This window comes from Bubalus bubalis, chromosome 21, assembly GCF_019923935.1.
Source record: "Bubalus bubalis isolate 160015118507 breed Murrah chromosome 21, NDDB_SH_1, whole genome shotgun sequence".
Classification (NCBI taxonomy): domain Eukaryota; kingdom Metazoa; phylum Chordata; class Mammalia; order Artiodactyla; family Bovidae; genus Bubalus; species Bubalus bubalis.
This window is the reverse complement of record NC_059177.1, coordinates 21897406-21923152: the sequence shown is the minus strand read 5'-3', so window position 1 is coordinate 21923152 and position 25747 is coordinate 21897406. Positions and strand designations below refer to the sequence as shown.

General features: G+C 41.6%; 1 protein-coding gene across 2 annotated transcripts in view; it reads right to left on the bottom strand.

The window, feature by feature from the left end:
• The window catches only part of SUMF1 (sulfatase modifying factor 1), a 93797-nt gene that overhangs the window by 14993 nt on the left and 53057 nt on the right, over window positions 1–25747 (bottom strand). For both annotated transcript variants that reach the window (XM_044934352.1, XM_044934351.1), the window contains one exon: window positions 244–303. In XM_044934352.1, the coding sequence (XP_044790287.1) occupies window positions 244–303 (60 nt within the window). The remainder of the gene's footprint in view (window positions 1–243; window positions 304–25747) is intronic.

Sequence of the window (25747 nt, the reverse complement as noted above, 5' to 3'; positions counted from 1 at the left end):
GCGACAACAAAGATCTCTTAAAGGGTCACAATACAACAGATGGAATATGGTTGACAACAGACCATTTATAACCTCTGCTTCTTGCATCACTTATTGCCATGCCTGTGCCCAAACTTCTTTTTTTTCTTGCTTTGATGGAGATGTATTAATAGACATGGATGGGACATTTGGGGGTTAATGATTACAATTGATCCATACACCTGCTGTTAGAACACCAAAGCAGAGATTAGTGACTCGACTTACTTTATGGCACATGTAGGATCCACCTTTCTTCACCCGGTCTTTCCCAGAAGGGGGGCCTTTCTGTGGATGAAAAGAAGAGAACTCATTAGTTCAGATAGTACAACTGCCCTTCCAAGGTCAGAGAGAGAGAAAGAGAGAGAGAGAGTATGTGTTAATCACTCAATCATGTATGACTTTTTGCAACACCACGGACTATAGTCCACCAGGGTCCGCTGTCCATGGGAATCCTCCAGGCAAGAATACTGGAGTGGGTAGCCATTCCCTTCTCCATCCACAGAGCATTTATTTTAATCCAGCCAGCTCTCTCTCAGTTGCCTAAATGGGGCACATGCTTTTCTGTCCCTGGGTCTTGCATCTGCACCCATGCACCTTCTCGAATGCCTTCCAAATCCTATATCCTCTGAGGTCCAGCTCAAGTTCCCACTCTTCGGTGAACTCTGTGACTATCTTAAACAACCCAAACCCCTACAGGGTTTCCTTCCTAGATGACTAATAGGCTGCCTGGCAACATCTCTTCCATCAGCTTCTCATGCTGACAGGCAAATTTATCCTGAATTATAACTGGCCTGCAGACCTAGACTGGCAAGCCTTTTTGAGTTATGTTTTTAAAATCCTACTATGCAACACCTTATAAACCCTTTCCTAGCTGAATAAATAGATATAATTTTTCTCTCCAAAAAATTTTAGGTCAGGTTTACTGAGGTATAATTTATATAAATTTATACTTCTACAATGTTTAAATGCACACTTATAATGAGTTTTGAGTTTTTGAACCCGGGTCTCCCACATTGTAGACAGACACTTTACCGTCTGAGCCACCAGGGAAGTCCTATAATCATATAACCACCATCACAATCAAGACAAAGAATGTAGTTTATCTTTTTCAAAAACATTTATATAGTGCTTATTATGAACTACTGCCTGGAAAATCCCATGGACAGAGGAGCCTGGTAGGCTACAGTCTATGGGGTTGCAAAGAGTCAGACACGACTGAGCGACTTCACTTTCACTTTCACTTTATTATGAACCAAGTAGGGCTCGAAGTATTTTGCAAGTATTAACTTACATGATTTCCATAACAACTTCTGAGATTAAGCAAGTGTCAGAATGAGGATTCACCCTGAGACAGCCTGGTTCCAGACCTTAGAGACCAAGAGTATAGGAAACTGAACGATGGTTTCCACTATAATGAAAACTGAAGCCAGAAAGAGCAAGCCAAGATGTAAGACTATTTCTTCTAAGGAGGGCTTAGGAAAAACTGCAATAGAAATGAACGTTGTAAAGTTTTAGTTGCCAGGGTCAAAAGCCTCATGATTACGTTAGCCATGCAAAGAGTATCTGAGAGCTACCAGTAAACTCCTACAAACCAGAACCACATCTGGGAAGTCTGAGAGGGATAAGAGTTTTTTGCTTTTCCTTTGTTACACAAAAACAACTAATGATACAGATGTGGAAAATTCTGAAAGCAATGGGAATACCAGACCACCTGACCTGCCTCTTGAGAAACCTATATGCAGGTCAGGAAGCAACAGTTAGAACAACAGACATGGAACAACAGACTGGTTCCAAATAGGAAAAGGAGTACGTCAAGGCTGTATATTGTCACCCTGCTTATTTAACTCATACGCAGAGTACATCATGAGAAATGCTGGGCTGGAAGAAGCACAAGCTAGAATCAAGAATGCCGGGAGAAATATCAATAACCTCAGATATGCAGATGACACCACCCTTACGGCAGAAAGTGAAGAGGAAGCCTCTTGATGAAAGTGAAAGAGGAGAGTGAAAAAGTTGGGTTAAAGCTCAACATTCAGAAAACGAGGATCATGGCATCTAGTCCCATCACTTCATGGAAAATAGATGGGGAAACAGTGGAAACAGTGTCAGACTTTATTTTGGGGGGCTCTAAAATCACTGCAAATGGTGATTGCAGCCATGAAATTAAAAGACGCTTACTCCTTGGAAGGAAAGTTTTGACCAACCTAGACAGCATAATAAAGAGCAGAGATGTTACTTTGCCAACAAAGGTCCATCTAGTCAAGGCTATGGTTTTTCCAGTGGTCATGTATGCATGTAAGAGTTGAAGTGTGAAGAAAGCTGAACACCAAAGAATTGATGCTTTTGAACTGTGGTGTTGGAGAAGACTCTTGAGAGTCCCTTTGGACTGCAAGGAGATCCAACCAGTCCATTCTAGAGGAGATCAGCCCTGGGATTTCTTTGGAAGGAATGATGCTAAAGCTGAAACTCCAGTACTTTGGCCACCTCATGCAAAGAGTTGACTCATTGGAAAAGACTCTGATGCTGGGAGGGATTGGGGGCAGGAGGAGAAGGGAACAACAGAGGATGACATGGCTGGATGGCATCACCGACTCGATGGACGTAAGTCTGGGTGAACTCTGGGAGTTGGTGATGGACAGGGAGGCCTGGCGTGCTGCAATTCATGGGGTCGCAAAGAGTCGGACATGAATGAGTGACTGAACTGAACTGAACAGTGCTTCTTATTTCAGTTTTGTTTTTTCTTTCAAAGTGTGAGTTGCTCAGACATGTTCAACTCTTTTCATTCTCATGGACTGTAGCCCACCAGGCTCCTCTGCCCATGGGATTCTCTAGGCAAGAATACAGGAGTGGGTATGACATTCCCTTCTCCAGGGGATCTTCTCAACGCAGGGATTGAAACCAGGTCTCCTGCATTGCAGGCGGATTCTTTACTGTGTGAGCCAACATCAAATCTAAGTTTTCCTTTTCCTTGTCAAAGGCCCAGATCTAAGTGGCAGAACCTAAAAGAACCATGTTTTCTTCAAGCATAATTAACACGCTGACTGGAAAACAGTATGTTACTGTTTTCCAAGAAAACAACTTGTGAGCAGAACTTCATGTTTTCTTCAAAGCATTTTCATGTACTTAAAAACTGTCCAAGACCAAGCCACTGGCTATCCTTCATTCCACTGCAAGGTCAAAGTTATTTCCATGCCCTTAACTGCTTTATGTTACACTGTTAAACTTTTATTGATTACAAATGGGCAAGCTATAAATGAGAAGAACTACATCTGAAAATAATGACTTCATACCACAGCATCCTTTCCAGGACTATCTGGAATCTGACAGCCATTACAACAGAATCTGCTTGGTGTGTTTATTATTGTATAAAAGTAGCATAATCACCCAGAATTCACCAAAGCAGAGATGAAAGCATTTATAACTGTGCTGTTATCCCACAGAATGGCCACTCTCTCCTACATTAAATTTCTTGCTTGGGGATTCTTGCATGGCACTGCTTCAGGTGGTTCTCTGCATGCTGGGTTATGATGTACCAAATGGCAGTCTAAATTCTGATTAAAGTTGCTCACAGTATATGCTGGCATGCAAGATTCAATTCTTTTGTCAAGTTAGATCCAAGAACAAGAAAGACTGATTTGCTAACAGGAAGGAGTGAGAACAAAATAGTTCCCTTTCATCACCATCTCATATGAACCAAATCTTCAATCAATAAAAATGACATTTAACAAAGTGACACACAAGTCCTAATGAGAGTCACCCCAGGCTGATAAGACCACAGCAGTTAATACAGTCCTCTAGGTAACTGCTCAGCTGATCCTTATAAATAAAACTATTTTTGCCAGAAGACATGATGCAGGATTAGCTACATCTGTTTGAAATGCTCACCACTTTGCAAAACAAACAAAAAAACAGAAAAATTACTAGCAGTGTGCAATGAGTTGAATAGTGCCCCCTCCCTCAAGTTCATGGTCACCCAAAGCCTCAGCATATGACCAAATTTGGAAATAGGGAGGGTGCACATTTGTAAATTTTGTGTTAGTTATGGTGAGGTCATATTGGATTATGGTGAGCTCTAAATCCAGCAACTGGTGTTCTTGTAACAGGAGGAAAGGATGCAGAGAAGGTCATGTGAAGATGGAGGCAGAGACTGGGCTGATGTAGCTACAAGCCAAAGAATGCCAAGGGCTCCAGGGAACTGCCAGAAGCTAGGAAGAGACAAGGGAGGATTCCAGAGACTCTGAAGGGAATATGGCCCTGTGAGGACCTTGGTCTCAGACTTCTAGCTGCCAAAATTGTGAGAGAATAAACTTTTGTTTTTTCAAGCCACCAAGTTTGTGGTAATCTGTTATAGCAGCCCTAGGAAACTAATATAAGGGGGAAATGCTTCCATTTCTTTTTGCTGAAGAAAGGATCAATAAATCAAAATTAACATCATCTCTCACAGTCAAGCCTGTTGTTGTTTAGTTGCCAAGTAGTGTCTGATTCTTTCTCAACCCCTGGACTTTCAACCCCTGTAGCCCGCCAGGCTCCTCTGTCCATGGAATTCTCCAGGAAAGAATACTGGAGTGGGCTGTCATTTCCTTCTCCAAGGGATTGTCCCAGACCAGGGATCGAACCTGGATCTCCTGCACTGAAGGTGGATTTCTTACCACTGAGTCACCAGGGAAGCAGGTTAAAACAACTTAAAGGAGCTACAGACTGTAATGTCTAAATACCTCACCTTTCTGCCTATATACCTGGTAAGAAGAGAGGCTGCTGTGCCCAAATGACCTCCACCACCAGTATTCAAGAATCAAAGTAAAAATACACACTGAACACAGAGATTTTGCTCAGAAACAGATAAGAATCCATGAGAAAGCTGATGATGGTTTTGAGTTCTTCTGTATCTTTGCTGATTTTCTATCTAGTTATACTACCAATTGCTGAAAAATGAGCATTATCATCTAGACTTAAAACTGCAGGTTAGACTATTCTTCCTTTCAATTTTATCAGTTCTTGCTTCATAGGTTTCAGGTCTTTTCTGGGGCATGCATATTTATCATTATTACGTCCTCTTGGTAGATTGATCGTTTTATCATCAAACAATGCCCTTCCCTGACTCTGGTAATTTTGCTTTTAAGTCTACTCTATACAACATTAAAATAGCCATTCCTGCTGTTTTCTGATTAATGTTTACATAAAACATCTTTTCCCATCATTTTGTTTTCAATCTATTATATCATTATGTTTGAAGTGAGTTTTTTGTAGAACTGTATCTAGTTAGGTTATGTTTTTTAATCCACATTGCCAATGTGCCTTTTAATATTTAGACCTTGTGCTTTAAATGAAATTCCTGATATTTTAGGACTTAAGACTGCCATTTTGTTGTTGCTTTTGTCTGTTCTCTACTTTTTGTTTTCCTTTTTCAGCATTCCTGTGGCAGAAAGATTTCTCTAAAGAAATTCATTTTTATTCATTTATAATGCTTAATTACAGTTTTACATATATATTTAATATATGTATATTCATTAAACATATAACTTAAATATATATTATATAGTATATATTACTATACAAGTATTAAAAATATATAATGCTTACTTTATACATATATAAAACTGATAAAATATAAAATATTAGTCTACTGGTATTATTTTACCTATTCCAGTGAAGTACAGAAAATTTACCTCCCTTTATATCTCTTTAGCTTCCCCTGTTTATAACTACATTAAATAATTCTTCCAAACATATTTAGAAACACATCAACATCATAATTTCTGCTTCAACTATCAAACAAAACTGGGAAATCTTGAGAGGACAGCCTACTATATGTACCCATATTTTTCCTACTATGTTCGTTCTCCCATCCTGATGTTCAAAGGTTCTTTCTTGAATCATTCCCTTTCTGTTTAGGGAACTTCCTTTAGACATTCATTTAGGATAGGTCTGCTGATGACAGATTCTGTAGTTTTCCTTCATTTGAAAATGTCTTGATTTTCTCTTATTCCTAAAAGACATTTCATTAGATAAAGGATTCTGGGTTGGCAGTCTTCAGTTCCAGAAAAACATCTATTTCTGCTTTATTGACTATGCCAAAGCCTTTGACTGTGTGCATCACAATAAACTGTGGAAAATTCTGAAAGAGATGGGAATAGCAGACCGCCTGACCTGCCTCTTGAGAAACCTATAGCCAGGTCAGGAAGCAACAGTTAGAACTGGACATGGAACAACAGACTGGTTCCAAATAGGAAAAGGAGTATGTCAAGGCTGTATATTGTCACCCTGCTTATTTAATTTATATGCAAAGTATATCATGAGAAATGCTGGGTTGGAAGAAGCACAAGCTGGAATCAAGATTGCCAGGAGAAATATCAATAACCTCAGATATGCAGATGACACCACTCTTATGGGAGAAAGTGAAGAGGAACTAAAAAGCCTCTTGATGAAAGTGAAAGAGGAGAGTGAAAAAGTTGGCTTAAAGCTCAACATTCAGAAAATGAAGATCATGGCATTTGGTCCCATCACTTGATGGCAAATCGATGGGGAAACAGTGGAAACAGCATCTGACTTTATTTTTGGGGGCTCCAAAATCACTGCAGATGGTGATTGCAGCCATGAAACTAAAAGACGCCTACTCCTTGGAAGGAAAGTTATGACCAACCTAGATAGCATATTCAAAAGCAGAGACATTACTTTGCCAACAAAGGGCCGTCTAGTCAAGGCTATGGTTTTTCCAGTGGTCATGTATGGATGTGAGAGTTGGATTGTGAAGAAAGCTGAGCGCTGAAGAATTGATGCTTTTGAACTGTGGTGTTGGAGAAGACTCTTGAGAGTCCCTTGGACTGCAAGGAGATCCCACCAGTCCATCCTAAAGGAGATCAGCCCTGGGTGTTCTTTGGAAGGAATCATGCTAAAGCTGAAACTCCAGTACTTTGGCCACCTCATGCGAAGAGTTGACTCATTGGAAAAGACTCTGATGGGAGGGATTGGGGGCAGGAGGAAAAGGGGACAACAGAGGATGAGATGGCTGGATGGCATCACTGACTCGATGGACGTGAGTTTGAGTGAACTCCAGGAGTTGGTAATGGACAGGGAGGTCTGGCGTGCTGCAATTCATGGGGTTGCAAAGAGTCAGACACGACTGAGTGACTGAAGTGAACTGATCTGAACTGAACACATAAAAAATATCATATCCATAAGGAATATGGGGGCTTTCCCAGTGGCTCTGGGGTAAAGAATCTGCCTGCAATGCAGGAGACCCGAGTTCGATTCCTGGGTCATGAAGATCCCCTGGAGCAGGGCGTGGCAACCCACTCCAGTATTCTTGCTTGGAGAATCCCATGGACAGAGAAGACTGGTGGGCTGCAGTCCATAGCATCACAAAGAGTCAGACACAAGGAAGCAACTTAGCATGTACCATAAGGAATACAGGGGGAAAGTATTGCATCACTTCTTCTGTTCTTTATTAGGATCTCTGATGAGAAACCCACACAGTGTCATTCACACTGGCTTATCCCCTACAGGTTAAGTGTTGATTTTCTTTGGCTTTTTTAAGATTTTCTGTCTTTGGTTTTCAGAAGTTTAATTATGGTATGTCTTGATATGGATTTCTTCAGGATGATCCTATTTAATGTTCACTTAGCCTCTTGACTACAGATTTAAGTCTCCTCCCAAATTTGTGAAGTTTTCAGCCATTATTTCTTTGGGTAACCTTTCACCCCATGCTCTTTCCCCTATCCTCTGGGACTCCCAAGACAAAATTTTAGATGATCTTTTTTAACAATCACAAAGTTCCCTGAGACACCATTTATTCATTTTGTATTTTCTCTCCAATATTTATATTGAATAATTTGTTTTTGTTTCCAGTTCACTGATTTCTTTTCCCCTCTGTCCCTTTCATTCTGCTGCTGAACCCATTCACAAAGCTTTTATTTTGGTTATTCTGTTTTTCAGTTCTAAAATTTGCTTTTAGTTCCCATTTATATTTTCTATTTCCTTTCTGAAGTTTCTATTCTCTTTTTTCATTTGTTTCAAACATGTTAGTATCTATTTCTTTCATCTAGTTTGGTATCTCCCCTGTTCTTGGTATGACAATTCATTATTCAGTTGAAACCTGGATAATGTTTATATGTTACATGACTCTGGCTCTTTTTTTCAAAATTATTGTACTACTGAGTTTCATTTCAATGTTTTAAATTATTTATTTGTTTGTTTTTGGCTGTGCTGGGTCTTCATTGCTTTTTATGGGCTTCCACTCATTGCGGTGGCTTCTCCTGTTGTGGAGCACTGGGCTCTAGGCGCACAGGTTTCAGCAGTTGTGGCTTGCATGCTCTAGAGCGTGGGCTCAGTGGTTGTGGCACACAGGTTTAGTTGCTCTGTGGCATGTGGGATTCTCCTGGACCAGAGATCAAATACACGTCCCTTGCACTGGCAAGAGGATTCTTATCCACTGTGTCACCAGGAAGTCCCTCTGGCTCTTACTTAAACATTCTGTTTCAGTTGGCTTTCTTTAGCACCACGCTGACAGGAAAAGGGAGAGAGCCATCTCATTACTGCCAGGTGTAAGCAGAAGTCCGAGCTCCCCACTCGGTCTCCACTGTCACCTCAGAAGGGACACTCTTCACTTACTGCTGGAGGAGGTGAGAGTTTGCTCCCCATACAACATCCACTTGCACCATGGGAGGGTCGGTCTCATTACTGTTAGCCAAGGATGAAAGGCCTGGCACCCCACCTGGCCTTCTCTGACACCATCCTGGCAGGTAGGTTATGGCACCTCAACCAGCCTGATGAGGGTGCATGAGGTCCCTCTTGGCCTGTGCAGGCACAGAAGAACAGTTGTTTTTCTATGGTGCCTACATGGAGTAGGGTGGTTTAGTAAGTCTTTAACTAGAAGTCTACTGTGTTTTTAGACTGTTTCCTACTTTCTCCTTTGGCTGGAGAGAGTAGGCTTTTCTCGAGACTTGGTTTACACCTCTTGGCATCTGGAGGTTGGTGGTTTCTTCAGCTCCAAGTCTGGGATATATGGGGCAAAAAGAAAAATCTATGGAATTCACCACCATGTCATTCCTAGGGTCCAAGGTCTGCAGTTACTCTGCCGTCTTTACACCTTTCAGGGACTTTTTATGCTCCTTTTCTAGATAGGGTCCAGAGTTTTAATCATATTTAGTAGGAAGAACAGGAAATCTATGTCTACTCCATTTTCCTAGAACCAAAGTCAGACTTCCTTCACATTCATTTTTTAAAGGATAGTTTTGCTAGATATAGAAGTCTTAATTTGTTTCTTTTCCCCCAGCCTCTTGACTATATCACTCTACCATTTTCTGAATTCCATGGTTTCTGATGAGAAAACAGTCACTAATCACACTATTGTTGGCCTGTATGTGATAAGGTACTTCTATCTTGCTGTTTTCAATATTTTGTCTTTCAGCACTGTGACTATGACATGTCTAGGTATACTTCTCATTTGTGTTTATCCTGGTTGAAGTTCACTAAAGTTCTTGGATCTGTAGATAATTTTCATCAAGTTTGGTATTTAGATAATTTGGCAAAAATGGTTTGTCCCTTTCTTGCTCCCATCTCCACCTGGGACTCCTATTATACATGTGTTAAAATCATGTTCAAATGTTTGATACCGTCACACAGGCCTCTGCTGATCAGTCCCAATTTTTTTTTTCCCTCTCTGTCATTTGGTTTAGAAATTTTCTTTTGACTTACCTTCAAGGTCACTGATTGAGGCATCCTACCATTTCTAATCTGCTACATGTTAACTCTTCATTTCAGTTATTATATTTTCAATTCTAGAAATTTCACATGGTTCTTCTTTTATCTTTTCTATTTGTCTGTTGTGAGTCTCTGTTTGTTGATTCACATAGTATTTTCTACCAATTCTTGATTATATTTTCTCTTAGTCCTTTAAATATAATAGCTGCTTTTAAGTCTTTGTTAAATCCAATATCTGTGCTTACTCAGTTTCTACTTAATCTTTTTCCCTGGTATTGATCAGTTTCCTGTTTGCATATTTATTGCTTTTTAGGTGAAAACTAAACATTTTGATTACTTAATATACACATACACATATGTAGTGAAAATATTATTTGACTTTGCACTACTCTCTGTTCCCCTTTCCTGGTACAAATGACATCACAAACACCCAAGGAGAAAACTGAAATTCACTATCTTCAATTTGACAATGACAGCTGGCCTGTATTTAATAACATTTGTGAGAAGACCTAGCAATTTGGTGAATATCTTAAACACTAAATACTGTTTTCATCTGCAGATTTGATACTGCCTCAGATCAACCAATGATAATAATATCTTTGAAAAAGCAATGGACACCCAGTAAAGGATGAAATTAGGACAAAGTCAGGCCTATTTCTCAGAGTCTTCCTCCATTTCACTACATCCTACCCATCTGCTCAAGCAAGAATCATGAGGAGTAATTCTTGATTCCTCCCTCTCCCTCACCCCCACATCCAGCTGGTCTGAGCTCTACCTCCAAAGCAGATCTCAAATGGATGGCAGCTATCATCTCCATAGTAACCACCCTGCTCCAAACCACCTGCTCCATGTTCCACCTGGACTATTACAACTGTCTCCTAAGAGGTCTTGCAACTTCCAAAATGGTACCCAATAGGAGCACAATGATATCTGTTAAATAAATAGAAACTACACCACTGTGAGAGAAGCTAGACAAAAAAACATAGGTACACACTGTACATTCCATTCATCTAGAACTCTAAAACATACAAAATACAAATTAATCTACTATGACAGAAAGCAGATCAGCAATTGCTCAAGTATTAGAGGCAGAAAGGGCAAAGTGGAGCATAAGGGCATAAGAAAATTTTGGGGTGATGGTTATGTTCACTACCTATACTATGGTGGTTTCATGGATACATGTGTATATATATTTATTTTTTGATCAGTATATACAGTTATACTCAGGTGGTACAGCAGTAAAGAATCCACCTGCCAATACAGGAGCTACAAGAGACAAAGGTTCGATCCTTGGGTCAGAAAGATCCCCTGGAGAAGGATATGGCAACCCACTCCAGTATACATGCTGGGAAAATTCCATGGACAGAAGGGCCTGGCAGGCTATAGTTCATGGGACTGCAAAGAGTCGGACATGACTGTGCATGGCACACACACATATATTTATTTATATATATAAACTGGTCAAACTGTACACTTTAAAAATGTACAATTTATGCAAATTATATCACATTAAAGCTATTTTAATGAAAATAAACAAATTTTTAAATGATGGTATTTTAAATAAACTATGAGATATGGAATTGACTTCAAATAATCCAGGGGAGAAGGAGAGCAGGGATGAGTGGACAGAAATACAGATGAAATTAAATTAGCCATGAGCTGATAATTATTAAGTCTGGGTATGAAGGACATGGGGATTTAATACACCACTCTCAACTTCTGCATGTTTGAAATTTTCTATAATAAGAACAATTTTTAAGTTAAATGACAGAAAGCATACACCAGAATAAGCTAAAAGAAGAAAAACTTTCAGAGCCCCCAAATGTTAGGAGTCCAAAGTTTCCTCAGAAGTTTATTTATAGGGGGTTTGGAGTTTAAAAGGACAGGTTTCATTCTCCACCTTCTGATCCTGAGACGTGTGCATCTTCCCTTGAGAGCTAAGTCATCCTCGCCCTGACTAGCTAAAAGCTGTGCTCTCTGCACACCTGACTTCTCATCAAGCCTTTAAGCTATCTTATCATCCAGGTTTCCATAGGTTTAATTTTGGCATTCTTAAGTTCAGGATTAAAGAAAAATGATCTTATTGCTGATTTGAAGCACTTCATGCATGTTAAAGCAAACACCCTTGTTAAATCACCCAGTACTATAGCAATAGGCAGCTCAGAAACACACCAACAGGGGCAGTTTTTTTAACCTTTTTCTTCTAGCATCTGCTTGTGTGTCTCCTAAAAGGAATTTCTTTCCAATCACCTCAACTATTTTTCAAGAAATGAACTCTGGGACTTCCCTAGTGGTCCAGCAGGTAAGAATAGCCTTGCAATGCAGGGGACGTGGGTTCCATCCCTGGTTGGGGAACTAAGATCTCACAAGCTGCAGGACAGCTAAGCCCATGTGCAGCAACTAGAGCACCTGTGTGCAGAAACTAAAGAGCCTGCAGGATGCAAGGAAGATCCCACAGGCTTCAACTAAGACCTGATGCAGTCAAAAACACAAATACTTTTTAAAAAGGAACTCTGCCTACATTTGCTTAGAGCATACTACCATAATATCTCTTCACTCATTTGATCCTCAGAAAAGCCTTGGGAAGCAGAAAGTATCATGATCCCCATTTCAGGGATGAAGAATAGTGAAGCTCAGAGAGATGGAATAAATGGACAGATCCAGCTCACACAGCTAGCAAGTGACAAAGCCAGAAGTCGAGGTTCATCCCACCCCTGTGCTTGTTCAGTTCGACTCTTTCAGACTAGCTGCACCTCTGACCAAGGCACATTTGTGAAAAACAAAGTGTAAAAAAAAAAAAAAAAACCAAAATTCACTTCAGTTACCTGATGTCAAATGTGACAAGGGATTTTAAGAGTGGGTGGCTGAAACCAGTACTTCAAATAAAGCTGTTTCAGTTATGTGTAATTTTATTCAACCCCCAGCACAAGGACCAACATAAGGGACTGCAATTAGCTTTAGATGTTGCATGAGGAGAGGAAAAGGAGGGTGACACCCAGAGAAAGGTCAAAGAAAGGAAACTAGAGATCAGATTGGAAAGAATAGCACATTAAACACACAGTCCAAATTAACAACCCCCGCAGTATTTTCTCTGTAAAACCAGCATGCACTGTATGGTGATTACCCTGTTAGAGAAATGAATGAAAACAGTCATTTCCTCCATGCTACTTGTTTCGCCCACGCCCGGCTAAAAAGGAAGAGAATTCTCAACACGATATTAACTTGCTCACAGTGTCCGTGGTCCTCCATCTTCCAAAAAAATATGTCCCTTTCATAGCCCAAGGACTACAGTAACAGTTCTTGCTTTGGGGGATAATACATAAAACTGGTTATTTAAAACACTGATTCCAACTGTAACAGCTAATAATAGCAGCTAATATTTACTGAGCACATATTAGAATCAGGTATTGTTTTAATGTTTTGAATTTTTAAAATGATATTCTGATGTAGGTTCTATTATTGGGAGGGCAACTATATAATCAATTGTCCAAATAAGGATACCTTGGGGAATGAATAGGGCATCTATTAACAACTGTGCCAGGCATGAGCACAGGCTAGGGATGTTGGACACCCCATCATCAGGGCCATCTTACAGACGAAGACTCAAAGAACAGAAAGGTTAAACTGCCTGTCCTGTGTAACACAGCTAGTAATGGGAGGAGCCAGGGTTCAAGCCGGGCCATCTGGTTCCAGGCTCCCACTCAGCCATTCAGCCATGTGCCCCTTATGAGCTGATGTGGTATATTTTTAATGAAATAATTCCACTGTTCCAGTTTGAACAGCATAAGCCCTTCCATATTTCACAAGTTCACTGCAAGAAAATGGCTAGGCCCAAGGGAAACTGAGTTGAGAGTTCATATTTTTAAAAAATAAAGACATTCATCAGCTTTGGGATAGAGCTGATACACCCGTTAGATGTGCTTCTCCAAACGCGCTTCTCTCAGCACAGGGCATCTGCTTTTTTCACTTAAGAATAAATAGACATTTAAAGTAGCAACACTTACCACCTAAACAGACATCCACATACAGAGGATGCCTTCAGTAGTTTCTCTGGCTCAAATCCCCTGGGGTTTGGGGATCTCAATCTCAACCTCATACCATGGAAAAAACTGTTCCATTTCATAGACCTACTTTGTAAGGTCTCATCTTCCCTTGTGTATTACTGGAAAAGTTTTCAAATACCTCCAAGGGAAAAGCATGCCTCAGAAATAAAGTGATAACAAGGAAATCCAACATCTTCCTTTCATTACAGACTAAATGACAGGTGCCATGAGATCTCAGCAAGTCACAATGTCAGGTGCATAGAAAGTGTCTTTATGTAAACACACAATAGCGTGTCGATTTGCTTCTTTTTTTTCTAATATTTTGTCATTTATTTATTTATTTGGCTGTGCTGGGCCTTAGTTGCAGCATGCAGAATCTTGGTAGTTGGGGCATGTAGGATCTTTTTGTTGTGACACGCAAACTTTTAGCTGTGGCAAGTGGGAGCTAGTTCCCTGACCAGGGATCAAACTCAGGCCCCCTGCATTGGGACTGCAGAGTGTTAGCCACTGGACCAGCAGGCAAGTCCCCTGGTCTTGCTTCCTAAGGCAACATGATGTTGGTCTATTTCCCATTATCCCTTTTCTTCAGTCCCTCATGACATCACTGTCCATTGCACTTAGTTCTTTCTGCCTCTTCCCTCAGCCTTCACACTCCATTTAGTGTCTCTGTCAAATGACAAGCCCCCAGACAGCCTGAAAGATCACACCCCCTCCTCCACCTTCCATCACTGTCTCTCCTCCTACCCTATATGTCCCCCTTCTTCCTTGCTGTTGTAGCAAAACACCAATATTTGGTCTTTGTCCCCAGTTCCTGCCTCAGAGCTCCTGAGATCCTTGGAAGAGAAAGACGAGAATCTTTCTTTTGTTGCCTCTTCTGAGTTGTATACTTTAAATTAAGCCCAGCAATCATAAGTAAAGTGTTTTCCTAAGTTTTGTGAGTTGTCCTAGTAAATTACCAAGCCTGAGCAAAGGGATCATCTGAACCGCCAAATTCGCATTCTGCCAGGCAGAAGTGTGGGGAGCCTGGGTACCCCATTTTCAGCTGGTATATGAAGTATTGGAAGACTTGTAGGATTGTGTTCATAATCTGTGGTGTCTGTGATAACTCCAGGAGTAAGCATCAGAACTGGACGGAATCTCTGGACACCCAGCTCATGTTAGAGATAAATTACATATTTGGTATCAGATAAAACACACACATGTGGTGTCAGAACGGTACAAGAAAAAATGAAATACACTAACACTTACTACTGGTGACAAATTACAAATTGCTTTCCTTCTCCTAATAGGAGGCAGGCACCTTGACACCACAGACTTTGCTCTATTCCCTGCTTTATCATTTGAGCCTTAAACAGTGGCTGAGACTATAGATATCGATTTATTTGAACCAGTGGATATATGCCTCGTGCTTACGTTTCTATATAATTGCTCTTGGTCAAAAAGTAGAGACTCAACAAAAAAGGGGGGAAAGGTTAGAATGAAAAATAAGATGGTAGAGACCCCTGTGATACAATGGGAAATTACATATTTGGTCTTTGTACTGATTCTCCAGAGTGACTTGTGTCTACTGTGTGCTGATAAGATGACTGGTAACTGGGGAGCCCTAGGTAAATTCTGGATGGGCCCTGGTCAGGCAGAGAGACCTAGGCATGATTATCAAGTTGGAACATTTAGCTCCACCCCTTGATCTCTGCGGGCTTCCCTTGTGTCTCAGCTGGTAAAGAATCCGCCTGCAATGTGGGAGACCTGGGTTCGATCCCTGAGTCAGGAAGATCCCCCGGAGAAGGGAAAGGCTACCCACTCCCATATTCTGGCCTGAAGAATTCCAAGGACTGTATAATCCATGGGGTCACAAAGAGTCAGACATGACTGGGCAACTTTCACTTTCTTTCACAGATCTCCGGGGAGGGGAGGGGTTCCGGTGATTGGACCTAACCACCAATGGCCAAGGGTTTAATCTATTATACCTACGTAACGAGACCTCCATAAAACAACCAAACAATGGGATCTGAAGAGCCTGAGTTGGTGGACACATCTATGTGCTGGGAGGGTGGGACACCCCACATTCACAGGGATAGAAGTTTCTGTGTGTAGGACTCTCCTGGACCCCACACTGTGTATCTCTTCATCTGGCTGTTCATTGGTATCCTTTATTATAAACCCGTGATAGTAAGTAAAGGGATCTGGATGGTTCTAGCACATTATCAAATCTGAAAGGAGGACACTGTGGGAACTCCTGACTTAGCAGCCACCTCAGACAGAAGTGCAGGCACCCAGAGCACCCAGTACTTGGACTGGCATTTAAAGTGGGGGCAGACTTGTGGGACTGAGCCCTTAAACCTTGGAGTCTGTGCTGACTCCAGGTGGTTAGCGTCAGACTGAACTGAACAAAAGATATCCAGATGGTGTCCAGGGAGTTGGCGTGGAAAAAAGTTACACATCTGGTGTCAGAAGTGTTGTGGCATTTTTCACAGAACTAAAATAAATTTTTTTTTTAATCTGTACAGAAACACAAAGACTCTGAACAGCCAAAACAATCTAGAAAAGGAAGAAGGGAGCTGGAGGAATCATGCTCCCTGACTTTAGATTATACTTCAAGGCTACAATAATCAGAACAGTATGGTGCTGGCACAAAAACAAACATGCAGTTCAATGGAACAAGACAGAGAACCCAGAAATACAACCACACTTACAGAGGCAATTGATCTATGACAAAGGCAAGAATACATTGAACAAAAGACAATCTTTTCAATAAGTGGCAGACAGCTAACATGTAAAACAATGCAAATGATGTGAGTGACAAGGGATTAACTGCCAAAATATACAAATAGTTCATACAGCTCAATATATTTAAAGAAAAAAGAACCCAACCAAAAAGTGGGTAGAAGATCTAAACAGATACTTCTCCAAAGGAGATATATATATATATGGTAAAAGACATATGAAAAGATGTTCAACATCATTAATTATTAGAGAAATGCAAACCAAAGCTATGATGCAGTAGAATGGCCTCACACCATCCAGAATGGCCATCATCAAAAAGTTTGCAAATGATAAATGCTGGAGAGGGTGTGGAGAAAAATGAACCCTCCGACATTGTTGGTGGAAATGTAAATTGGTGCAGCCACTACAGAGAACAGTGTGGAGGTTCCTTAAAAAACTAAAAATAGAGCCATCATATGATCCACCAATCCCAATGATCCAACACATACTCGCTGGTATGTATCTAGAGAAAACTATAATTTGAAAAAATACACTCAGGGAATTCCCTGGTGGTCTAGTGGTTAGGACTCTGTGCTTTCACTGTTGTGGGCCTGGGTTCAATTCCTGGTGGGGAACTAAGATCCCACAAACTGCGTGGCAAATAAATAAATAAAGCCAAGTTAAAGATTTCAGGATTTACAGAAGACTTTTTTAAAAAGAAAAAAAAAAATTACACCCCAATGTTCATAACAGCACTATTTCCAACAGTCAAGATATGGAATGAACCTAAAAGCCCATTAACAGATGCATGGATAAAGAAGATGTGATACATACACACGTATTACCCAGCTATAAGAAAGAGTTAAATAATGCCATTTGCAACACAATGAATAGACCTAGACATTATCATACTAAGTGAAGTAAGTCAAACAGAGAAAGACAAATGATATCATTTCTGTGTGGAATCTTAAAAAAAAAAGATACAAATGAACTTATATACAAAACAGAAACAGACTCACAGACATAGAAAACAAATTTATGGTTACCAAAGTGGAAAGCAGGAGGAGGAATAAATGAACAGTTTACAATTAACACAGACACACTACTCTACGTAAAACAGAAAATCAACAGGGACCTACTGTATAGCACAGAGAACTAGACTCAATATTTCATAATAATCTATTATATAAGGGGAAAGAATCTGAAAAAGAATATATATATATATAGCTGAATCAGTTTGCTGTACACATGAAACTAACACAATATTGTAAATCAACTATATTTCAATTTTTAAAACTAAAATGAAATACTTGTTAAAAAATTCTGTGGGGCATATATCCAGAAGTAGCATTGTAGGATCACAGAGTTCTATTTTTAACATTCTGAAGAACCACTATGTTCTTTTTCTAAGAAGTTGCATCATTTTTTTTATAGCAGTCATCCTTGTGGGTAAGAGGTGGCCAAAGACCTCCTTCTACAGTCACGCTATCCAACTTTTCGCGAGGAAGGAAAGAGAGGAGAAAAAGCAGCAAAGTCCCAAGAAAATGGTTAACACTATGACTTCTACAATGGTAGATACATATGTTTTATTTGAGATATGGATCATAAAAATTGTGAAAATCCATGGTAGTTTTTCAACACAAGGCCATAAAATAAATAAATGCTAAAAACCCATCAACCTAAACACAGAGGAAGCAACTATTAAGAGAAAATAAGTAACACACTGGATTTCCACAACCAAGAACTAACTTTCTCATCATCTGCTGATAGTATACATTGCTAAACAGAATTTGTCATCTAATAATGCAGGTAGTTCTTTAATTTCAGAAAGCTTAATATGCTAACATACTACACAAAAGAGCATTCACAGTCTATCTAATCCTGAAGAGGTTGGTTCTGAAGGACAGAGAAATCAGTTTATTTCATCCTAAACAAGGCATGGTATATAGATGTTGTTGTTAAATCGCTAAGTTGTGTTCCGACCCTTTGTGATCTTATAGACTGTAGCCCACCAGGCTCCTCTGTCCATGGGATTTCCCAGGCACGAATATTGGGGCAGGTTGCCATTTCCTCCTCCAGAGGATCTTCCTGACTCAGGGATTTAACCCACGTCTCCTACACTGGCAGGTAGATTCTTTACCACTGAGTTACTTGGGAAGCCCTTATGGTACACAGTAGCATCATCCTAAAGAAAGGTGACTTCTGGGTCAGTGAAAGTGTACCCAAGATCAGAGGGTACAGACTACATCTGCTGAAAGGTCTACTCCACAGTCACTCACTTGCTTCTTTCCGAATGATTCTGTGAAACTGTTCAGTCCTGCCTGCAAACAGATATGGCTCTAAAGCATTTGAGAGGTGAGAAAACCAGTTTATAGTCTTCATAAGGATTTTGTTTATCACATTCTCTTATACTCACAATCTTCAGTGACAACTCATTAGCAAGTTATGAGAGAGTATAAGCAATTAGTTTATACCAAATCATATTTTTAGTTAAACATTTTCTGCAAAGAATACTTGATTACTTCCATGATTTTACTTCGTATACTGTGAAAGTAGACAAGTGCTAAGTGCCCAATTCTGTACATTCTGTCACTTCATTAGAAGCAGTGTTTACTTTTCTTAGTGTGTATAAAGCAGAAACTGTCCACAGAAAGAAGTGTACAGTTGTGTGCTACCGGGCGTCCTATCTTGTTTCCACATCCCTAAAAAGGTCCAGAATAAGTATCTTTCATGAATTAGATTTCAGAGTCAGCTGTCATTTCATAGCTCACTGAAACTTTCATTGCATATTAAAAACTAGTCATGATTAAGATTTATCAAGTGTTTACTACATACCACTCACTACACTAAACAATTTCTTTGTGGTATCTCACTGAAATCTCTCAGTCTCTCCACAAGGGGTACTGTTATTTCTCACTTACTGATGGGGAAGCTGAATGAGGATTTAAGTGACTTGCTCCAGCTTAATCAGCTGGTAGGTGACTAAGATAGGAATTCAGGTCCAACTCCCAAACTGCCTGAAGTTAACCATCACGTTAAACTTCCTCCTCACATATAATTAAAGACATGACCACATATATGTAATTACATGCATTTGCTTGACTCCTTCACATCTGCAGGCTCCAGAGGGCAAAGGGATAATGTCTGTGGGATTCCCAGAATCCAGCTCATAAGTCTGGCATTCAGTAGATTGCCAATAAACTTTGCTGAATGAATAAAAGCATGTATTTATATAAAAATCACATATATGGATAGGAATATACCTAAATATATTCACATATCCACATGAAAATCCTCCCCAGAATAACCTGATGTAAAAGATAATCAGATTGTTCTATTTCTTCTCTTCTCAATAACATGGTTTAATTTCCAGATCCTTAGGGAAAGAACAAATGAGTCACACTACGGCATAGGGAAAGACATGAAAGGTGAAGCTATAGAAAGGGAAAATGACACCAAATTATTTCACAATTCATTAACAGGCTAAATGTTCAGTGCAAAAACTGACTTGCCAAATCAATAATTTTTAAGAACAATTTAGTGGAAGGAAATAAGAGATTAAGAAGGTAAAAAGGCCAGGAAATTGATTTAAAATCTCAAGATATAAAAAAACCATAGGCATATAAAAAACCATACTGCCTCTCACTTGTTTTTGGAAGAAGCCAAGTATGACTCAAGTACGAAACAAGTATGACTCAGCAATTCATATCTCTTTAAATTATCTTTCAGAGTTACCACACTTCCTGAAATTCCTGACTTAACGTGTGCCGTCTGTGGTAAAATACTACATGGAAGTAAGCAGCCTTTCAAGTTCTGCATCTCAAATAACATCTGGACACTGGCCAAGACTGTACGAGCTTCAAGATCAGAAGACCTGGGATTTCATCTTGACTCTGCAAACCAAATTCAAAATCTGGGGCAAAGCCAGAACCTCTCTCCACTCTATGAATTATCATAAGAAATGACACTAAGACCACCTGCCTCCTTTTGCACAATCAGCAATATTCTGCAGGTATGAGAAACACAGAAGGGTCTCTGAGAAAGAGGGAGGGAGACAGAGCACTCTGAGCTCTCTGAGGAGAAAAAAAACAAATATAAATGTGAAGGATAAGGACTTTGACTTGGCTCCTCACACAAGCACTAGGTGGCCTTGGGAACAAGTCATGCTGTGGACAAGGGTCTGAGGCACACCTGTTCTTCTGTAACGCAAACATGTTTCATTGTAAGGCTCTAGAAAGCCAGTGTAGGGAAGGGCTTGGGGGACCAGCTCCAGACTGACAGGGAACACACGTTTTCTTCCCAATGTGTAATGATTCCACCTCTGGTTTAGGAGTGCTGTGGTCAAAGTATTTATGACTATAGGCTACTGTATATGAGAAATTGTAAAGAAGAGAATTATTCTGTGTACCGGAATATACACATATATTAACCTTTGCTGACTGTCAAGCATGATGAGATAGAGGCCTTAGCTGAAAATGTTAAGCATAAATTAGGGTCTGTGATACTGGGGGAGTGCTGGGGGATTCACATGAAAAAATAATCTGTCCAGGGAGGCTAGAGTAGGAAGAACATGGGAAGGGAGGGTCACGGAGGTGGAAGATGGGATGCCAAGCCCGATGGAGAGGATCTGGCTCTGGATACAGCACCTAAACTTCTGGCTGTCAATTCATACTTCAAACCACACCAGGAACAGAGAAGAAAAACCTTAGGCAACTGACCAGTAATGGAGGCCTCCTAACACTTAAAATCTGGTGAGTATCCCCTCTGACCAGAAATGCTGCTCAGACCTGGCCTGTCAACTGTAGACCCAAATAAATAAGGGAACCAAGTGACAGAGACCCTGTCAGCTCTCCACCCTCCCTTCCCTCTGTTCCCTTCCAGTTAAACAGAGGTGCAGGGAAGGAATAAACAAATCTGAAGGGAAACCAAAAAAACCTGGGTTTTAGTTCTGATTTCCTAAGCATCAGTGAGGCAAAAGCTTCCTAGTACCATGGAAGGAGGGCTTCCCTGGTAGCGTAGCAGTAAAGAGTCTGCCTGCAATGTAGGAGACATGGGTTTGATCCCTAGGTTGGAAAGATCCCCTGGAGGAGGGCATGGCAACCCACTTCAGTATTCTTGCCTGGAGAATCCCATGGACAGAGGAGCCTGCCAGGCTACAGTCCATGGGGCCACAAAGAGTCGGACACAACTGAAGTGACTTAGCATGCACACACCATGGAAGGAAACATAATTAGGGATTCTGAAAATCAAACTCTTTGTAGACAAGGATGGTGTGATGTTTATATCTGCCCCTAGCCCAGAGCAAGTGCTCTGCTGCTGCTGCTGCTAAGTTGCTTCAGTCGTGTCCGACACTGTGCGACCCCAGAGACGGCAGCCCACCAGGCTTCCCCGTCCCTGGGATTCTCCAGGCAAGAACACTGGAGTGGGTTGCCATTTCCTTCTCCAATGCATGAAAGTGGAAAGTGAAAGTGAAGTCGCTCAGTAGTGTCCGACTCTAGCGACCTCATGGACTGCAGCCTCCCAGGCTCCTCCGTCCATGGGATTTTCCACGCAAAAGTTCTGGAGTGGGGGCCATTGCCTTCTCCGAGCAAGTGCTCAGTAAATGCTTATTAACAAATAAAATGGAAGAAAAGAACACAATTTGGTCTAACAAGTAATAAAGCATGCTGAAGGGGAAGGGATTTTCAAAAAGGATGTTTTGACTGAGAGGTGCCTGGAAAGTAATTAGCTCTCTTTTACTGTGTGGCAGATACAGGGTCACATGCTTGAATCTCTTGTGAATCCTCAGAACAACCCAACGTCCTTAAATTTTCCTGTTACTCCCACTTTATAGACAAAGAAACAAAATCAAAAGATGTCACCCCTTTCTCCTAAGGCCACCATGCCATCAAGGGGCAGAACTAGAATGTGGAACAACGGACTGTGAATCATTTTAAAACCTGTCCTCTTAAGCACGTTCCAACAGCTTCTTCATCCTACTACTTCATCCCACTTCATCCTACTTCCCAAGCCAGCACCAGACCCCAGGGCTGTTGTCCAGACTGACTGTGTCCTGGGAATGACTTGCTACATCCCTAGCAACATTTACAGATGAAGCAGAAAGCCAGACAAGGGCAAGATGACTCACCCAAGGCCCCTGGACATTTTCAAGCTAAATCTCAGGTGAAATTCCAGGCTATTGACCTCTGCTTTCATCACCAAGCCATGGTTCTGTCATTCAGCGCAGCCGGAAGAATGTGACAGAGGATGGCAAATAAGCACATGAGCAAACTCTCTGCCTGTTATGTTTCTGTTATAACCCCAACCGGCGATGCTGCCCTTCTGTTACCCCTATCTTAGAGCAGATGTCTCTCCCCTCCCAGAAGTGCTCTACATTGTGAAACAGAGTTCATAAAGCCCTTTCACTGAGCATGCCAAATGAAGGAAGACGATTTACCAGTCACTCTCCTAAGCCCCTAAATGGTCAGCTAACGGAAATTCTTTACACAGCTCAGTTGTGCCCATAAGGATGGGAAAAATACACTGCAGCAAAATCAGAAGAAAGAAACACACCCCTCTCACTGCTTTTACTGTGAGTATGAAAAGGCAAGACACTCGGGAATGAAGGGCAAGCAGAGGGCAGCTATGGCTTTGGGGCTTTACTTCAAGAAACTGAAGCTGTTGTTGTTTAGTTGCTAAGTCGTGTCTGACTCTTTGTGACCCCATGGACTGTAGCCTGCCAGGCTCCTCTGTCCATGGGATTTCCCAGACAAGAATACTGGAGTGGGTTGCCATTCCCTTCTCCAAGGGATCTGAAAGCAGCAGGGTAAAGGATGAAAATCCTTCCTCTGCTGACCATGAATTCCTCACGAGGCCACACCCTGGCCTTCCTGTGTTTGGATGCCAAGGACCTGGCACACAGGTGCTGCCACCCTTCCTAAGGCCACCACCTCAGAAAAGCCTTCTCAGCTCCAACCAGCAGAGAACAGAGCTCAACGAGGCCCCATCACAACCACATCAGCAGCAAACTCTTTTCCTGAATATTTATTTATTTAGCTTTGACTGCGCTGGGTCTTTGTTGCTGGGAGGGTTTTTCTCTAGTTGCAGCAAGTGGGTGGGGGGGCTACTCTCTACTTGCGATACATGGACTTCTCATTGCAGTGGCTTCTCTGGTTGCAGAGCACAGGCTCTAGGGCACCTGGGCTTCAGCAGTTGCAACACGCAGGCTCTAGAGCACAGGCACAGTGATGGTGGTGCATAGGGTTAGTAGCTCTGCAGTATGTGGGATCTTTCTTGACCTGAGATCAAACGGGGGTCTCATCTACTGCAAGACAGATTTTTAACCACTGGACCACCAGGGAAGTCCCAGCAGCAACTGTGACCACAGCACATCTTGATTTACCTGATCGCCACCTCTCCCTAGACTAGACATTCCCTAACAGCAAGGCTATCTCGTGCATCTTTGAATCCCTGAGAGCCAACACAGCCCCACAACACAGTAAGTTCTCAGAATTCGGGCTGAGCCCATGGCTGTAGGGCTCTGCCATCAGCCTTGTCTCATTTATGCAGCTATTGATGACAAAAAAAAAAAAAAAAAAACAGCTGAACTGGTTGATTCTAGTAAGTTGTAAGGGAAAACCACTACCATAAATGACAGGGCTGATAGTCACAATGAAGTCTGTAAGCTGCCTCTCAAGGCTGAAACTGATTTAAAAAAAAAAATGGAATTTGATGGAAAGAAGAGATAGGCTCTTCATTACATTTCAAAATAGGGCCACTAAGATAAGATTCAAAACAGTTTAATAACTACCTATAAATAAATGCATAAAACACAGCTGTATAATAATAATATTTAAAGAGACTCAGCCTAAAGTCAATAAACATGGGGGGCAAAGTGTGTGTGCTAAGTCGCTCAGTCATGTCCGACTTTTGTGACCCTATGGATTGCTGCCCACTAGGCTCCTCTGTCCCATGAATTCTCCAGGCAAGAATACTAGAGGGGGTTACCATGACCTCCTCCAGGGGATCTTCCCACCCCAGGAATTGAACCCAGGTCTCCCCCATTGCAGGCAGATTCTTTACCACCTGAGCTACCAGGAAAGCCCAAGAATACTGGAGTGGGTAGCCTATCCCTTCTCCATGGGGTTTTCCCAACCCAGGAATTGAATCGGGGTCTCCCCACTCCAGTACTCTTGCCTGGAAAATCCCATGGATGGAGGAGCCTGGTAGGCTGCAGTCCATGGGGTCGCTAAGAGTCGGACACGACTGAGCAACTTCACTTTCACTTTTCACTTTCATGCATTGGAGAAGGAGATGGCAACCCACTCCAGTGTTCTTGCCTGGAGAATCCCAGGGACAGGGGAGCCTGGTGGGCTGCCGTCTATGGGGTCGCACAGAGTTGGACACGACTGAAGCAACTTAGCAGCAGCAGCAGCAGCTCCCACATTGCAGGCGAATTCTTTACCGTCTGAGCTACCAGGGAAGCCAGGAGAAAAAGAGGAAGTACTCTTTGGCTACTGCAAGCTTATGAGAGGTCAACGGTGAGATGCTGCTCTTCCTGTCGCTGCTGCAACTGCACGTGATAGTGAGAGGCCACATGGCAGAAGAGGGACAGAACCAGCAACGTTGAAAACCAAAGCTGGATGTACCATATGCTTGCTCTTTGCCAAATGTTGGTCTAAGTAGCTACCAACACTCTCAATCACAGCAACTCTGTCCCCACTGATGAAAGAAGCAAACCTGAGTCCCGGAGTAGTTAAGTGACTTGCCCAGGGTCACACGTTAACCACAGTGACAGAAACAAAATTCAACAATCCTCGACTGGATTCCACTGGCGCAGCCTTTAATGGCTACCACAGTCTGAGACCCGATGACAGAGAAGGAGGGAAAAGGACTGCTGCACTATTATTTGCATCTATCAGGGAATATAGATAGAATGCTGTGTACATTTCTGGATGCTCATGTAGAAAAGGGGACTTTTTTCCCACCCATATTATACAGAGGACTGTAACCCCAGTTGCCCTGGATTAGAATCCAAGTTATTCCAGGTGCAATTGAAAGGATGGGGATGTTCATCTAGAAAGAGAAAGATGAGGGGGCACAGGTTGTGAATGTTTTGGGGGGTCTGAAAAGCTTGCATGCACAAGACAGAAGCCATGTTCTGTGTCCTCACCAGCTGTACAATGACGACCAGTGAGCTGAAGCTCTGGGGGTGAAAATATTCGGTTGGCCGTGGAAGAACATCAAACAGTGGGCACATCTGATGACACAACTAGATGCCCTAGGTATCAGCGAGTTCTCGGGCC